The sequence below is a fragment of the Oncorhynchus keta genome, chromosome 6 (genome assembly GCF_023373465.1).
Source record: "Oncorhynchus keta strain PuntledgeMale-10-30-2019 chromosome 6, Oket_V2, whole genome shotgun sequence".
In the NCBI taxonomy this organism is placed as follows: domain Eukaryota; kingdom Metazoa; phylum Chordata; class Actinopteri; order Salmoniformes; family Salmonidae; genus Oncorhynchus; species Oncorhynchus keta.
This window is the reverse complement of record NC_068426.1, coordinates 36,536,126-36,554,951: the sequence shown is the minus strand read 5'-3', so window position 1 is coordinate 36,554,951 and position 18,826 is coordinate 36,536,126. Positions and strand designations below refer to the sequence as shown.

At 43.6% G+C, this 18,826-nt stretch overlaps 1 protein-coding gene across 3 annotated transcripts in view; it reads left to right on the top strand.

Annotated features, from left to right (window-relative positions):
• LOC118385583 (high affinity cAMP-specific and IBMX-insensitive 3',5'-cyclic phosphodiesterase 8B-like) overlaps nucleotides 1-18,826 on the top strand; it is an 89,420-nt gene that overhangs the window by 35,405 nt on the left and 35,189 nt on the right. For all 3 annotated transcript variants that reach the window (XM_052521449.1, XM_052521448.1, XM_052521450.1), the window contains exons 3-10: nucleotides 2,600-2,790; nucleotides 4,961-5,020; nucleotides 6,835-6,892; nucleotides 7,469-7,557; nucleotides 7,655-7,733; nucleotides 13,825-13,965; nucleotides 14,556-14,644; nucleotides 17,203-17,257. In XM_052521449.1, coding sequence (XP_052377409.1) covers nucleotides 2,600-2,790; nucleotides 4,961-5,020; nucleotides 6,835-6,892; nucleotides 7,469-7,557; nucleotides 7,655-7,733; nucleotides 13,825-13,965; nucleotides 14,556-14,644; nucleotides 17,203-17,257 — 762 coding nt within the window. The remainder of the gene's footprint in view (nucleotides 1-2,599; nucleotides 2,791-4,960; nucleotides 5,021-6,834; nucleotides 6,893-7,468; nucleotides 7,558-7,654; nucleotides 7,734-13,824; nucleotides 13,966-14,555; nucleotides 14,645-17,202; nucleotides 17,258-18,826) is intronic.

Here is an 18,826-nt window from a genome sequence, read left to right as displayed (position 1 = left end):
CTCCTCTTCTTCTCATCCATCCTCTGCTCCCTTCGTTCCCTCATGCTCCTGCCAGTCTGTCCGGCATGACTGGCGAGACGGCTCGCTCTCTCTCATCTCCCTTCTCCTCTCTTCTTGGTGTCCCTCGGTCTGTTTCTCTTTTAATCAAATCAAAATCAAATCAAATTCTATTGGTCGGCCTACACATATTTAGCAGATGTTTTGTGCGGGCGTAGCGAAATGCTTGTGTTCCTAGCACCAACATTGCAGTAATATCTAGCAATTACCACACAAATCTAAAAAGTGAATTAGTAATTAGGAAATCTTTATAAATCTCTATCCCTACTTCCTTTCTCCCTGTGTTAGTTGTCCATTGGTGTGTGTGTGTGTGTGTGTGTGTGCTACAAAAAACAACAACACATCAACAAACGTACAGTCAATAACACAAAATAAAATATAGATTTGTCTATTTTTTCTATTACAGTTCATATGAGGAAATCAGGCAATTTAAATCAATTCATTAGGCCCTAATCTATGGATTTCACATGAATGGGCAGGGGCACAGACATAGGTGGGCCTGGGAGGGCACACTGTGCATAAGTAAACTATTCAGGCCCCTTAACTTTTTTCCACATTTTGTAACATAACAAAATGTGTGAGTTGTCAAGGGGTCGGAATACTTTCCGAATGCACTGTGAGCCCACCCGCTTGGGAGTCAGGCCCAGCCAATCAGAATGAGTTTTTCCCCACAAAGGGCTTCATTACAGACCCGAATACTCCTCAGTTTCATCAGCTGTCCGGGTGGCCAGTCTCAGATTATCCGGCAGGTGGAGAAGCCGGATGTGGAGGTCCTCTGCTGGCTTGGTTACCCGTGGTACGTACATGCGGTTGTGAGAACGGTTAATCATACTGCCAAATTCTCTAAAATGACAATGGATGCGGCTCATGGTAGAGAAATGAACATTAAATTATCTGGTAACAGCTCTGGTAGACATTCCTGCAGTTAGCATGCCAATTGCACGCACCCTCAAAAATGTAGACATCTGTGGCATTGTGTTATGTAACAAAACTGCACATTTTAGAGTGGCCTTTTATTGTCCCCTGCACAAGGTGCACCTCTGTAATTATCATGCTGTTTAATCAGCTTCTTGATATGCCACACCTGTCAGGTGGATGGATTACCTTTGCAGAGGATAAATGCTCATTAACAGGGATGTAAACAAATTTGTGCACAACATTTGAGAGAAATAAGCTTTTCGTGTATATGAAACGTTTCTGGGATCTTTTATTTCAGCTCATGAAACATGGAACAAACATTTTACATGCTGCATTTATATTTTTGTTCTGTATAGATTTAAGGAACAAATAGCAGGCTTTCATCCCAGAAGATGCCTGGGAAAGTGGTGTGAAGTTGTGTGTTTGAACGGTTAATGCTGCAATATGTAACGTTGTGGGCGACCCGACCAAATTCACATAGAAATGTGAGTTACAGATCTGTCGTTCACATTAAAATCAAGTCTAAGAAGCGGTGGATCTGTTCTATGTGAGCTATTTCTATGCTTCCCGTTCTTCTGTTTCGTTTTTGCATCTTTTACGTTCGGTTTTGTACACCAGCTTCAAACAGCTGAAAATTCAATATTTTTGATTATAGGAAAGATATTTCACAGCAGTTTTTATGGTGCATTGATTATCTACAGTACAACATACATTGCTTGTTTTGTCACATTAACTGAAATTAGGCAAACTATTTGAATTTTAGCAACCAGGAAATGCGATTTATGCATATTGCACCTTTAAGTGATGTATGTTTTACTATTTTTTGTGATACTGTGCAGCACTGATATGCTTATTAGTCTACCGGTCCTAGCTTCATGTTTCTATAAAAAAACTTTAGAAAGATTATAACCACACAAAATTGCTCCGACAAGCAAACAAATTATTTATTAACAAATTATTTATTAAAGTAACCAATGTTTTGGCAGCAAGCTGCCTCTGTCGGGTAAGAGGTATTTCAGACCATCTGCCCTCTCTCTCTCTCTCTCTCTCTCTCTCTCTCTCTCTCTCTCTCTCTCTCTCTCTCTCCCTCTCTCTCTCTCTCTCTCTCTCTCTCTCTCTCTCTCTCTCTCTCTCTCTCTCTCTCTCTCTCTCTCTCTCTCTCTCTCTCTCTCTCTCTCTCTCTCTCTCTCTCTCTCTCTCTCTCTCTCTCTCTCTCTCTCTCTCTCTCTCTCTCTCTCTCTCTCTCTCTCTCTCTCTCTCTCTCTCTCTCTCTCTCTCTCTCTCTCTCTCTCTCTCTCTCTCTCTCAGGTCCTGCTGGTGTTTGCGAAGGAGGATGGTCAAAGCGATGCCTTCTGGTGGGCGTGTGACCGGGCGGGTTTCAGGTGTAACATCCCGAGCCAGTCGCCATCGAGTCTCTCTCTCTCTCTCTCTCTCTCTCTCTCTCTCTCTCTCTCTCAAACTCTCTCTCTCTCTCTCTCTCTCTCTCTCTCTCTCTCTCTCTCTCTCTCTCTCTCTCTCTCTCTCTCTCTCTCTCTCTCTCTCTCTCTCTCTCTCTCTCTCTCTCTCTCTCTCTCTCTCTCTCTCTCTCTCTCTTAAAAGTCTCTCTCTCTCTCTCTTTTCCCAGGTCCTGCTGGTGTTTGCGAAGGAGGATGGTCAAAGCGATGCCTTCTGGTGGGCGTGTGACCGGGCGGGTTTCAGGTGTAACATCGCCCGAACGCCTGAGTCCGCCATCGAGTGTTTCCTGGACAAGAGCCACGAGATTGTAGTCATCGATGGACGCCACTCACGATACTTTGAGGCAGAAGCTGTCTGTCGGTAAACTCAAACTGTCTGTCTGTCTGTCTGTCTGTCTGTCTGTCTGTCTGTCAGTGAGTGAGTGAGATGGGCAACTTTGATGGAGCTGGGGGCCACAAAAAAATGTAGTGGCCACCATCTTGACAGTGGAGATAAAAAATAAATTTTAAAAAGTTACTTTTGTGCAATCCCACACATTTTGCCATGGGGTGTAGAGAAAATTATGCAGTTTTAAAGCACGTTTGCTGCAGTTGTACACATTTTGCCATGGAGCAGAGAGAAGATTTTACAGTTTTAAAACTAATTTCATGCAATTCTCCACATTTTGCCATGGGGTGGAGAGAAATGTTTGCAATTTCCAATATGATATCTGGGTGACACTGACGAACCAAATCAATGCCCCCCACACACACACACACACACACACACACAGCCGGTAATTCCACCTTGATAACAAGTTTAGATAGCTGGCCTCTAAACTAATTTATCAATCTAAAAATGTTCAGCTGATCTATGGATTTCACATGACTTGGAATACAGGATACCAAAAACATTTAAGGAAGTCAGTATCTGGTGTGACCACCATTTTCATGCATTGCATAGAGTTGATCAGGCTGTTAATCCCCTGTGGAATGTTGTCATGCTCTTCAATGGCTGTGCATTGGCGGGAACTGGAACACACTGTCGTCATGCCAATTTAAAATTGCCTATCGATTAAATGCAATTGTGTTCATTGTACTGCCCATTTAACACCGTGCAAAACCGCTCGCCCGCACTTCGCTCTATACGTAGTCTGTGGTTGTTAGGCCCAATAGTTCAATAATTATCTAACATTCAAGTCTCTGGCAACAGTTCTGGTGGACATTTCTGCAGTCAGCATGCCATTTGCATGCTCCCTCAAAACTTGAGACGTCTGTGTCATTGTGTTGTGTGACAAAACTGTACATTTTAGAGTGGCCTTTTATTGTCCCCCGCACAAGGTGCACCTGTGTAATGATTATGCTGATTAATCAGCTTCTTCATATGCCACACCTGTCAGGAAGATGGATTATCGTGGCAAAGGAGAACAGGGATATAAACTAATTTGTGCACAAAATATGAGAGAAATAAGATTTTTGTGCACATGGAAAATGTCTGCGATCATTTTTTTTGCAGCTCATGAAACATGTTGTGTTTATATTTTTGTTCAGTGTAGATACACTAAAAACTCAAACTGTCCTAATAATCCCATCCAGTATTTATCATGTGGTCAGACCATCATATGCTTCTTTATACAGAATCTAGTGATTAGAGTTATTAGTCACGCATGGTAATATTTTCACAGAATCAGGGAGAGTGGCTTTCTCTCTTCTCAATAAAGACCTATCACAAGTATTTTTCTTCCTCTCTCTCTCTCTCTCTCTCTCTCTCTCTCTCTCTCTCTCTCTCTCTCTCTCTCTCTCTGTCTCTCTCTCTCTGTCTCTCTCTCTCTCTCTCTCTCTCTCTCTCTCTCTCTCTGTCTCTCTCTCTCTCTCTCTGTCTCTCTCTCTCTCTGTCTCTCTCTCTCTCTCTCTCTCTCTCTCTCTCTCTCTCTGTCTCTCTCTCTCTCTCTCTCTCTCTCTCTCTCTCTCTCTCTCTCTCTCTCTCTCTCTCTCTCTCTCTCTCTCTCCCCCCTGCATGTCCCCTGCCAGCCAAGAGGCTTTTGCCATCACTCACATTTATCCTTTCCTCCCACTCTCTCTCCTTCTCTCTCTCTCCTTCCCTCTTTCTCCTTATCCCTTCCCTCTCTCTCCTTCTCTCAAACTCCTTCCCTCTCCCTGCCTCCCTTCCTTCCTCCAGTACATTGTGTCCATGGTGAGCCTGTGTAAAGTAGAGAAATGTTCTCTCATATGCCAATGACATCACTCCTCCACTGCCCAGATGTTTATACTGGCAATCATTCTAAAGCCTCCTCTCGTGTTGTGTGTCTGTCAAATGAAGCGATCAACTCAATCACACTTATTGCTCTCAAACCTGCCTCGTGAGTTAGCGAGGGAATTTGTTTAAGGTAAAGCACAAAAGCACTTCAAGTCTTCGTAGGTCGTCCAAAACATATATTTGAACATTTTGTGGTTGTGAAAATATATATTTTTCTTGACTGAATCTGCGGGATTCCGAGCGCTTCTGTTTTATCCGTCTCTTAGATGAACAATCTCTTGTGTTGTTGATCCAGGTTGATTCGTGCCACAAAGCGCTCAGAACACACAGTCATTCTGGCCGTTGTGCCACAGACGTAAGTATACAAATCGTAATTGATTGATGGCGTTTATTGCCATTCAAGAGGACACACACACCAAATATAATGTTTTCACGTTGATGGTGATAATGACATGCAGTACATGTATGTGTATTCTATAATGATACAGTGTTTAGTGAACTATTCACACCGCTTGACTTTTTCCACATTTTGTTGTGTTCCAGCCTGTATTTAAAATATATTACATTTAGATTTTGTTTCACTGATCGACACACAATACCACATAATGTAGCCTAGTGATTAAGTTTGAATCCCCGAGCTGACTAGGTGAAAAATCTGCCGATGTGCCCTTGAGCAAGTCGTAAGTCGCTCTGGATAAGTGTGTCTGCTAAATGACTGAAATGTAAATGTCAAAGTGGAATTTTGTTGATAGAACATTTTTTTTAAATGAATACAAAATGAACAGCTGAAATATCTTGAGTCAATAAGTATTCAACCCCTTTGTTATGACAAGCCTAAATAAGTTCAGAAGTAAAAATGTGCTTAGCAAATTGCATAAGAAGTTGCATGGACTCATTGCATGTTCAATAACAGTGGTTAACAGGATATTTTAACGACGACCTCATCTCTGTATCCCACAGGGGGGCCAACAAACATACAATTATCTGTAAGGTCTCTCAATTGAGAAGTGAAGCACAGATTCAGCCACAAAGACCAATGCTTCGCAATGAGGGGCAACAATTGGTAGATATGTAAAACAAACCCGGGCTGAATAGCCCTTTGAGCATGGTGAAGTTCTTCATTTCACTTTGGATGGTGTATCAATACACCCAATCACTACAAAGGTACAGGCATCCTTCCTAACTCGGTTATCGAAGAGGAAGGAAACAGCTTAGGGATTTCACCTTGAGGCTAATGGTGATTTTAAAACAGTTGCAGAGTTTAATGGCTCTGTAATGAGAAGGCTGAGGATGGATCAACAACATTGCTCCACAATACTAACCTGACTGCCTAGAGTGAAAAGAAGGAAGCCCAAAAAGAATACAAATATTCCAAAACATGCAACAAGGCACTTAAGTAATACTGCAAAAACTGTGTCAAAGAAATTAACTTTTTTCCTGAAATACAAAGCGTTATGTTTGGGGCAAATCCAACAAAGCACACTTCATATTTTCAAGCATGTTGGTGGCTGCATTATGTTATGGGTATGCTTGTCATTGGCAAGGACTAGGGAGTTTTTTAGGATAAAAATAAACAGAATACAGCTACAAGCACAGGCAAAATGCTAGACGAAAACCTGGTTCAGTTTGCTTTCCAACAGATACTGGGAGAGGCATTCACCTTTCAGCAGGACAATAGCCTAAAACACAAGTCCAAATCTACACTGAAGTTGCTTACCAAAACAACATTGAATGTTTCTTAGTAGCCTAGTTACAGCCTTGACTTAAATTGGCTTGAAAATCTATGGCTAGACTTGAAAATGGCTGTCGAGCAATGAATTTTAAAATAATAATGGCCACACAGCTGTAATCTTCTCCAAAGGGGAATCTACAAAGTATTGACTTAGGGTTGTGAATACTTATGTAAATGAGATATTTATGTATTTCATTTTCAATAAATGTGCAACAATTTCTAAAAACATGTTTTTACTATGTAAATATGAGGTATTGTGTGTAGATGGGTGAGAAACAAAATATATTTATTCCGTTTTGAATTCAGGCTGTAACACAACAAAATGTGAAATAAGTCAAGGGGTATGAATACTTTCTTAAGGCCCTGTATGTCTTATGTGAGCTGATGATGATAATGTCATAGTGTGTACTGCCTATGCTGTTCTCTCTACTCTATAGGCCTTCAGGTCAGGAGGAGCAGTCTGTTCTTCCTCTCCTCTGCGCTGGACTCAGCAGAGTATGCACTCTTCTCCTTCTATGTTCTCTATGTACTATAGGGGGAAGAGGGGATAGGACTTTATATGGCATGACATCTGCCCCCGCCGTCTCCTCTGGGACACTGTAAAGTGTACTGAGCCAGACAACTCAAAACACTCATGCTATCCTATCATCCATCTGCTGAGTCAGTCAGTCAGCCAGTCAGTCAGCCAGTCAGTTAGCTCATCTTATACACACATCTCAGTGTTTACCAACTGTTCTGTACTTTATTGTATGTGAGCAGGCTATTTAACATATCAGCAGGTCACAGCTCTCGTCACATGTCCTACCTCCAGGCTCATAGCTGACCATGTTGGTCATATTTCACTTCATGTCTGTCTCTCTCTCTCTCTCTCTCTCTCTCTCTCTCTCTCTCTCTCTCTCTCTCTCTCTCTCTCTCTCTCTCTCTCTCTCTCTCTCTCTCTCTCTCTCTCTCTCTCTCTCTCTCTCTCTCTCTCTCTCTCTCTCTCTCTCTCTCTCTCTCTCTCTCTCTCTCTCTCTCTCTCTCTCTCTCTCTCTCTCTCTCTCTCTCTCTCTCTCTCTCTCTCTCTGTCAGAGGTATGTGGAGAATAGTAGTGTCTCTGCCTGCTATAATGAGTTGCTCCAGATTGAACATGGAGAGGTGCGCTGCCAGTTCAAACTCAGGTACATTGGGCCTCACACATACACACACACACACACACACACACACACAGACACACACTATGTATGACTAACCAGATCACTCTCTCCTCTCCCTCAGGGCTTGTAACTCAGTCTTCACTGCTCTGGACCACTGTCAGGAGGCTGTGGAGATCACCAGTGAAGACCATGTGATACAGGTATACACACACACCATTGGCGTAGCGAAAACCCTGCAGCCCCTCCACGGAGGGGGCCCACAAGCTCTGGGGGCCCATGCACTGGTCATCTCATATTTACAGTTGAAGTTGGACGTTTACATGCACTTTAGCCAAGTACATTTAAACTCAGTCTTTCACAATTCCTGACATTTAATCCTAGTAAAAGTTCCCTGTCTTAGCTCAGTTAGGATCACCACTTTATTTTAAGAATGTGAAATGTCAGAATAATAGTAGAGAGAATGATTTATTTCAGCTTTTATTTATTTCATCACATTCCCAGTGGGTCAGAAGTTTACATACACTCAATTAGTATTTAGTAGGATTGCCTTTAAATTGTTTAACTTGAGTCAAATGTTTCAGGTAGCCTTCCACAAGCGTCCCACAATAAATTGGGTGAATTTTGTCCCATTCCTCCTGACAGAACTGGTGTAACTGAGTCAGGTTTGTCGGCCTCCTTGCTCACACACACTTTTTCAGTTCTGCCCACAAAGTTTCTATAGGATTGAGGTCAGGACTTTGTGATGGCCACTCCAACACATTGACTTTGTCATCCTTAAGCCATTTTGGAACTTTGGAAGTTGGGAAAAAATGGCGCCGGAGGAGATGGCCGCCGTTTTACGGTCTCCTAACCAATTGTGTTATTATGTGGGTTTTTTTGCGATATTTGTAAATTATTTTGTACATAATGTTACCGCAACCATATTTTACGGCAGAAAAGAGCTTCTGGACATCAGGACAGCGATCACTCACCTCGGATTAGACAAAGAGCTTCTGGACATCAGGACAGCGATCACTCACCTCGGATTAGACAAAGAGCTTCTGGATATCAGGACAGCGATCACTCACCTCGGATTAGACAAAGAGCTTCTGGATATCAGGACAGCGATCACTCACCTCGGATTAGACAAAGAGCTTCTGGATATCAGGACAGCGATCACTCACCTTGTATTAGACAAAGACTTTTTTCAACAACAACAACAAGCAGGACTCACACGATATTCTCCAAACACCCCGCAGGGCAGACATCCCAATTAGACAAAGAGCTTATTCGCATAAGGAAGACGAGCGGACAGAGGAAGTAGACAAAGAGCCGTAGGATTAGACAAAGAGCTCTGGATATCAGGACAGCGATCACTCACCTCGCCTCGTCCGGACCCGCAAAGAAGCTTCTGGATATCGAGTAGGAAAGCTGCCGTTACCGTCGATGTTACTCGCCGACGTGCAATCATTGGACAATAAACTAGACGAGGTAAGATCACGAATATCCAACCAACAGGACATCAAAAACTGTAATATCCTATGTTTCACGGAATCGTGGCTGAATTGACGACATAGGCAGGATACACGCTTCACCGGCAAGATAGAACAGCACACTCCGGGACGAGGAAGGGCGGTCTGTGCATATTTGTGAACAACAGCTGGTGCACGAAATCTAAGGAAGTCTCTAAATTTTGGTCGCCTAAAGTAGAGTATATTGTGATAAATTGCAGCCCACACTACATGCCTAGAGAGTTCTCAGCTATACTTTTCGTGGCTGTTTATTTACCACCACAATCAGATGCGGGCACTAAGACCTCACTCAGTCAGCTGTATAAGGAAATAAGCAAACAGGAAACCACTCACCTAGAGGCGGCGCTCCTAGTGGCCGGAGACTTTAATGCAGGGAAACTTAAATCAGTTCTACCAAATCTCTATCAACATGTTAAATGTTCAACCAGAGGGAAAAAAATTATACGCGTACAAAGCTCTCCCTTGCCCTCCATTTGGTAAATTCGACCACAACTCTATCCTCCTGATTCCTGCTTACAAGCAAACATTAAAGCAGGAAGCACCAGTGACTCGGTCTATAAAAAAATGGTTAGATGAAGCAGATGCTAAACTACAGGACTGTTTTGCTATCACAGACTGGAATATGTTCCGGGATTCTTCTGATGACATTGAGGAATACACCACATCAGTCACTGGCTTTATCAATAAGTGCATTGACCGTACGTACATACCCCAACCAGAAGCCATGGATTACAGGCAACATTCACACTGAGCTAAAGGGTAGAGCTGCCGCTTTCAGGGTGCGGGATTCTAACCCGGAAGCTTACAAGAAATCCAGCTATGCCCTGCGACGAACCATATAACAGGCAAAGCGTCAATACAGGGCTAAGATTTAATCATACTACACCGGCACCGATGCTCGTCAGATGTGGCAGGGCTTGCAAACTATTACAGACTACAAAGGGAAGCACAGCCGCGAGCTGCCCAGTGACACGAGTCTACCAGACGAGCTAAATCACTTCTATGCTCGCTTCGAGGCAAGCAACACTGGGGCATGCATGAGAGCATCAGCTGTTCCAGATGACTGTGTGATCACGCTCTCCGTAGCCGACGTGAGTAAGATGTTTAAACAGGTCAACATACACAAGGCTGCAGGGCCAGACGGATTACCAGGACGTGTGCTCCGGGCATGTGCTGACCAACTGGCAGATGTCTTGACTGACATTTTCAACATGTCCCTGATTGAGTCTGTAATACCACCAACATGCTTCAAGCAGACCACCATAGTCCCTGTGCCCAAGAACACAAAGGCAACCTGCCTAAATCACTACAGACCCGTAGCACTCACGTCTGTAGCCATGAAGTGCTTTGAAAGGCTGGTAATGGCTCACATCAACACCATTATCCCAGAAACCCTAGACCCACTCCAATTTGCATACCGCCCAAACAGATCCACAGATGATGCGATCTCTATTGCACTCCACACTGCCCTTTCCCACCTGGACAAAAGGAACACCTTTGTGAGAATGCTATTCATTGACTACAGCTCAGCGTTCAACACCATAGTACCCTCAAAGCTCATCACTAAGCTAAAGAACCTGGGACTAAACACCTCCCTCTGAAACAGGATCCTGGACTTCCTGACAGGTTGCCCCCAGGTGGTGAGGGTATGTAGCAACACATCTACCACACTGATCCTCAACACTGGAGCTCCCCAGGGGTGCGTGCTCAGTCCCCTCCTGTACTCCCTGTTCACCCACGACTGCATGGCCAGGCACGAGTCCAACACCATCATTAAGTTTGCAGATGACACAACAGTGGTAGGCCTGATCACTGACAACGACGAGACAGCCTATAGGGAGGAGGTCAGATACCTGTCCGGGTGGTGCCAGAATAACAACCAATCCCTCAACGTAACCAAGATTAAGGAGATGATTGTGGACTACAGGAAAAGAAGCACCGAGCAGGTCCCCATTCTCATCGACGGGGCAGGTTGAGAGCTTCAAATTCCTTGTTGTCCACATCAACAACAAACTAGAATGGTCCAAACACACCAAGACAGTCGTGAAGAGGGCACGACAAAGCCTATTCCCCCTCAGGAAACTAAAAAGATTTGGCATGGGTCCTCAGATCCTCAAAAGGTTCTACAGCTGAAACATCGAGAGCATCCTGACCGGTTGCATCACTACCTGGTACGGCAATTGCTCGGCCTCTGACCGCAATACAATACATTACCGGGGCAAAGCTGCCTGCCATCCAGGACCTCTACACCAGGCGGTGTCAGAGGAAGGCCCTAAAAATTGTCAAAGACCCCAGCCACCCCCAGTCATAGACTGTTCTCTCTACTACCGCATGGCAAGCGGTACCGGAGTGCCAAGTCTAGGACAAAAAGGCTTCTCAACAGTTTTTCCCCCGAAGCCATAAGACTTCTGAACAGGTAACCAATGGTTACCCGGACTATTTACATTGTGTGCCTCCTCCCCAATCCCTTTATTACGCTGCTGCTACTTTCTGATTATCTTATATGCATAGTCACTTTAACTACACATCCATGTACATACTCCCTCAATTGGCCCGACCAACCAGTGCTCCCGCACATTGGATAACTGAGCTATCTGCATTCTGTCCCACCTCCTGCCATCTCCTCTTTTTACACTACTGCTACTCTCTGTTCATCATATATGCATAGTCACTTTAACTATGCCTACATGTACTGTAGATACTACCTCAATCAGCCTGACTAACTGTATATAGCCTTGCTACTCATATTTTCAAATGTATTTTTACTGTTGTTTTATTTCTTTACTTACACACACACACACACACACACACACACACACACACACACACACACACACACACACACACACACACACACACACACACACACACACACACACACACACACACACACACACACACACACACACACACACACATAAATGTTTTTCGCACTATTGGTTAGAGCCTGTAAGTAAGCATTTCACTGTAAGGTCTACACCTGTTGTATTCGGCGGACGTGACAAATACATTTTGATTTCATTTCATTTGATGCTTGGGGTCATTGTCCATTTGGAAGACCCATTTGCGACCAAGCTTTAACTTCATGACTGATGTCTTGAGATGTTGCTTCAATATATCCACATAATTTTCCTTCCTCATGATGCCACCCAGTTTTATTTAACTAGGCAAGTCAGTTAAGAACAAATTCTTATGTTCAGAACGACAGATTTGTACCTTGTCAGCTCAGGGATTTGAACTTGCAACCTTCCTAGTCCAACGCTCTAACCACTAGGCTACCCTGCCGCCCCTCATTCCTGAGCGGTATGATGGCTGTGTTGTCCCATGGTGTTTATACTCGCGCACTATTGTATGTACAGATGAACATGGTACCTTCAGGCGTTTGGAAATTGTTTCCAAGCATGTACCAGACTTGTGGAGGTCTACAATTATGTCAATTCGCCTATCAGAAGCTTCTAAAGCCATGACATCATTTCCTGGAATTTTCCAAGCTCTTTAAAAGCACAGTCAATTTAGTGTATGTAAACTTCTGACCCACTGGAATTGTGATACAGTGAATTATAAGTGAACTAATCTGTCTGTAAACAATTGTTGGAAAAATGATTTGTGTCATGCACAATGTAGATCTCCTAACTTGCAAAACTATAGTTTGTTAACAAGAAATTTGTGGAGTGGTTGAAAGACGAGTTTTAATGACTCCAACCTAAGTGTATGTAAACTTCCGACTTCAACTGTGTATATAAAAAAAAGATATCAATAATTTTGACAGTAACCCCCCTTTTTAATTTGCACATGTAGCAAGCCAAGTGTTTGTGTTGACCAATCTACATTGGTATGGGTGAGTCGGGCAGACAATAGTCTTCATGCATCGTGCATCTAGTTCAAAAAAGTGAAGGGAAATCAGGTCAGACTCTTGATATGGATGGAGAGTGAGTATGTTCTTCAAGATGGATAAAGACAAGGCCAGACCAAGTGGTGCACGAGAACAACGCAAGAAAGCGTTACCTGATCAAGGTCGTGCCAAATTACCGAATTACCAACTCGTCCTCAACCGACGAAACACCATCGCAGGCAGCAGCCTACCAGTCCCGACCACTGTCCCCCATCCCGGCCATTACAGTGGCCTTCCTCCTCTTCGTCCTGCCCTCGAGAACAGTGGCCTTCCTCCTCCTCTTCGTCCTGCCCTCGAGAACAGTGGCCTTCCTCCTCCTCTTCGTCCTGCCCTCGAGAACAGTGGCAGTTCCTCTCGTGAGAGTGCCGGCCCACCTTCTCCTCCTCCTCCTCTCCCAGAAAACTAAGCTGATGACTGCCGGAGACCCAGCAGCAGCTCATGAGAGCAACCCCCCTTCTGTGAACACCGGTAAGCCTACGAGTGATGAGATGGATGGTCCTGTAGGCCTATAGCTTCATGAAACATAAACGTTAGGCTTAACATGAGATAATGACAACCACATCATCTGATAGCATATCGATAGGCAGCCGCGTAGACGTTGCAATTTCAGAACCATGGACAGCGATCGATAGTATATGCTTTGTGAGTGGCTGAAGCGTTTTAAAAAAATGTAGGGAGGGGAGGGCCCAAACTCTGACTTTGCCGTGGTCGAGAAACTACGCTACGCCAGTGACGCACGCACACGCGCGCACACACACACACACACGCACACACAAAACGCAGTCGGTCTTGACCTTTGCTGGGTCGTTTAGGTATTCAGTGAAATGATGGTGAAATAAATCAAGTTAAAATGGAAAAAACAATCCATCTCTCTCCCTCCTCCCCCAGTATGTGAACCCGGCATTTGAGTGTATGATGGGATACCACAAGGGAGAGTTGATAGGGAAAGAGCTGACGGAACTCCCGAAGAGTGACAAGAACCGAGCAGATCTTCTAGACACCATCAACACCTGCATCAAGAAAGGAAAGGTGAGAGAGTATTAGACACTGAAAAACCTCGGGACCTCGTTGAAGAACATCCAACTATTCATCTAGATTTGTTTTCTCCTGTGTTTTCTATTCAGTTGTCCGATTGCAATTCTCTAGGAGTGTTATGGCGTCGCCTGACTGTAGCTTTCTCTAAGTCTAGGAGTGTTATGGCGTCGCCTGACTGTAGCTTTCTCTAAGTCTAGGAGTGTTATGGCGTCGCCTGACTGTAGCTTTCTCTAAGTCTAGGAGTGTTATGGCGTCGCCTGACTGTAGCTTTCTCTAAGTCTAGGAGTGTTATGGCGTCGCCTGACTGTAGCTTTCTCTAAGTCTAGGAGTGTTATGGCGTCACCTGACTGTAGCTTTCTCTAAGTCTAAGAGTGTTATGGCGTCGCCTGACTGTAGCTTTCTCTAAGTCTAGGAGTGTTATGGCGTCGCCTGACTGTAGCTTTCTCTAAGTCTAGGAGTGTTATGGCGTCGCCTGACTGTAGCTTTCTCTAAGTCTAGGAGTGTTATGGCGTCGCCTGACTGTAGCTTTCTCTAAGTCTAGGAGTGTTATGGCGTCGCCTGACTGTAGCTTTCTCTAAGTCTAGGAGTGGCAGGGGATCTGCTACGCCAGGAGGAAGTCGGGTGACAGCATACAGCAGCACGTCAAGATCACGCCTGTGATTGGCCAGGGAGGGTAAGTCACTGCCTTCACCCGTTCCACTTAAATAACACGTTTATCAACTCTGGCAAGCCGCTGTCTTCCTCAGTAGATGTGCTTGGGTAAAATCACTGGGGAAGCCAAGCCAATAAAAAAGCCAAAAAGCCAAATTGTGTCGTTTCCTGTATAATCCATTTGTTCAGACTCCACCAATAAGGTCATGACAACAATCAGTCACACAGTGGCGGCATGAATTCAACTACACATACGTTTGTTTCATCACAAAACCAGAGAGCAACGTCTGTCTGGTGAATTCCACAAAGCAAATATTGCACATTTTTGTTACGTTACAGCCTTATTCTGAAATGGATTAAATTGGTTTTTTCCCTCATCAATCTACACACAATACCCCATAATGACAAAGCAAATACAGTTTTTTGGAAATTTTGCAAATCTATAAAAAGTAATATACACTAACGTTAAAAAGTTTCTTAGAAATGTCCTTGTTTTTGAAAGAAAAGCAAATTTTTTTGTCCATTAAAATAACATCAAATTGATCAGAAATACAGTGTAGACATTGTTAATGTTGTAAATTACTTTTGTTGCTGGAAACGGCTGATTTTTTATGGAATATCTACAGAGACCCATTGTCAGCAACCATCACTTTTGTGTTCCAATGGCACGTTGTGTTAGCTAATCCAGGTTTATCATTTAAAAGGCTAATTGAACATTAGAAAAGTATTTTGCAATTTTGTTAGCACAGCAAGAAACTGTTGTCCTGATTAAAGAAGCAATAAAACTGGCCTTCAGACTAGTTGAGTATCTGGAGCATCAGCATTTGTGGGTTCGATTACAGGCTCAAAATGGCCAGAAACAAAGAACTTTCTTCTGAAACTCGTCAGTCTATTCTTGTTCTGAGAAATGAAGGATATTCCATGCGAGAAATTGCCAAGAAACTGAAGATCTCGTACAACGCTGTGTACTACTCCCTTCACAGAACAGCGAAACTGTCTCTAACCAGAATAGAAAGAGGAGTGGGAGGTCCCGGTGCACAATTGAGCAAGAGGACAAGTACATTAGAGTGTCTAGTTTGAGAAACAGATGCCTCACAAGTCCTCAACTGGCAGCTTCATTAAATAGTACCCGCAAAACACCAGTCTCAACCTCAACAGTGAGGCGACTCCTGGATTATGGCCTTCTAGGCAGAGTTGTATAGTAAATGCCATATCTCAGACTGGCCAATAAAAAGAAAAGATTAAGATGGGCAAAAGAACACAGACACTGGACAGAGGAACTCTGCCTAGAAGGCCAGTATGCCGGAGTCGCCTCTTATGTAAATAAGGTATTTCTGTATTTTTATTTTAATACACTTGCAACAATTATGGGGTTTTGTGTGTAGATTGATGAGTATTTGTTTTTCAATTTAATCAACTTTATAATGAGGATGTAATGTAACAAAATGTGGAAATAGTGAAGGGGTCTGAATACTTTCTGAATGCACTGTATATGCTTAGTTTAATACACTGGGAAAAAATCAACTTTAAGATACCAAAAACAATCTAGTCCGATCAATGTTTCTAAATATCATGTGCCTGTCCATGGTCCTGATTTCTGTCTGTGTGTGTGTTTGCGCACAATTGAAAAAATGAAAGGCCTTTTGTAGACTAGTTGAATGCCAATGCCATCCTGTTCTCTTTCATGTCGGCAAAATGGTCTATGGCTCTGACATACAGTATGCTTTTAGTTTTGTTTTCATTGGCTACTTAGCTGAAATGCTTGCGAGCCTAACTTCCTCTCATGGGCAGCAATGAACCAGCTAAGCTAGCTAGTTAACGTGATGGTACTTGCTACATCTAGGCTACATATTGAACTTCAATCGTCTCAGGCCAGTGTCACAACATATTCATTTATGATAAGATCAGAACCGCTGTCTTAATCGTTTGGCGTAAAAAGAGAATTAAGTCAAAACCACAAGTCCAAATCCACATCTCCGTCCATGGCTTAGGAACGGGCCGGTTTTGCAAGCTAACTACTGCAGGACATCAACACAAGCAGACAAGAATGATGACATTTTGCTTAGGATGTGATTTGATTGGTGCGAAGCCAAATCCAAACAGGTCTCCATTGGGGGGGGTTCTGCACCAGGACAACCCACAGTTGAGCTCTACTCTGATTGGCTAATTATTTATAAATAGTTTTTTCAAGGGAGGCCAAATCGAATGCTACGGGCGGACACATGTCATACTCTTTCTGTCCAGACAGCATCCGATACATGGGCTACACATACTGAGACAGAGGGGCGCTGTTTCCCTCCCTCGGATGATTTCTCCGGTGAGATTCAGCCACTTCAGCCAATTGACAGAAAACAATCATTTTTATTTTTGGGGGTCAAATATTTGTGGAAGCCTGGCTTCCCTTGGCATCCATGAATACACTCCACTGGTCTTCCTTACAGTTAATTGGTTGTTAACTGGTTTTTAACTGGTTATTAACTGGTTGTTTAAATGGTTAACTGGTGGTTGACAGGTTGTTAACTGGTAACTGGCTACATATGGTTCCCAATCTAATATGCTTTTCTTTCAATCTCTTTACAGAAAGATCCGCCATTTTGTGTCCATCAAGAGGCCCCACAGTGACAACAACAAACAGGTGAGCCATGCAGCCAGTAGTTAGATAAACAGGCATGAAAGTTTATTTTTATGTTTCATGTAACCAGAGCAGTCAAGGTGGTCTTAATCGTTGGTAGATAGCTACATGACCTATTCTTCAACTATGTGTACATAGGAGAAATATATACCCCGACAAGAAAAGAAAAAAACATTTATTGATCTCCCCTTTTTTTCTGTCAAGTATAACTCATATGGCCTCAAGGTTTTGTGGATCAATGGCAGCTCTATGCTGTATGGAAGGCAGGTGGTGTTTCCTGTGCTTTTCCCTTATATGCTAGCATTGTAGCTACATGGTACACATGCAACCTCAAGTGGTTCAGGGACAGCCCTGTGGTAGCCATGTGAAGACCATTTTTCTACTACTGTATGATGCCTTTCATTGCAGTACAATGTGTATGGCAACTGCTCTGCATCCGACCGCAAGGCTCCCTGCCATCCAGGACCTCTATACCAGACTGTGTCAGAGGAAAGACCTCAAAATTGGCAAAGACTCCAGCCACAGTCTGTTCTCTCTGCTACCGCACGGCAAGTGGTACCGTGGCAACAAGTCTGCGACCAAAAGGCTCCTGAACAGCTTCTATCCCAAAGCCATACGACTGCTGAACAGTTCATTAAATGGCTACCCAGACTTTCTGCTTTTCACCCCCTACCTACATGTGCATAGTACTTCCATCAATCATCGAAACGACATGTACATATTACCTCAATCAATCTCCCCAACTACCTTGTACCTCCTGCACTGACTCAGTACCAACTACCTTGTACCTCCTGCACTGACTCAGTACCAACTACCTTGTACCTCCTGCACTGACTCAGTACCAACTACCTTGTACCTCCTGCACTGACTCAGTACCAGTGCTCCTTGTATATAACCCGTATATAGCCTTGTTATTGTTCTTCTATTTTTACTAGTTACTTTTGCTCTATTTGTTAATTTTCTTACTTTTTAACTGCATTGTTGGGAAATTGGCTCGTAAGTAAGCATTTCACGGTAAAGTCTACACTTGTACGTGACAAATTTCATTTAATTTGAATTTGTTGGCCTCACGTGTTCCATACCAGTCTGACAGACAGCACTATGCTATGTGGTAGTCATTGCTTGTCCACTCTACTGTGTATGTACAGTACCATGTGAGTAAGAGAAGGTGTCTAATGTCTGTGTAAGTTGCTTTGGCATGCTAGCATTGTTATGGCATTCATGGCATCTGTAGTCTATAGTGGCCTGTATTGTTTTGGCTTGCTCACGAGCACGTGGTGCTCAGTAGGGTTGTAGGCTAAGAGCTAGTGTTCATGCTAAGCTAAGCTAGCGCTAAGCTACAATAAGCATCTCCTGCTAAGGCCTGAGAGGGCTAGCAGCCAGACACCGCCAGAGCTATTAATACCTTCAGGCCAAGTTAGCTGTTCTCTGACCTGTGCTACGCTAGGCTAGCTAGCCGCTGCCTTTCATCTGCTTTCTCTGACTGGCGGTGAGTCCAATGTTTCCATCTGCGTGCCAAAGCCGAGCACTGTTCTGTTCTCTCTCCTGACTCTTATCCTTGGAAATCACTAG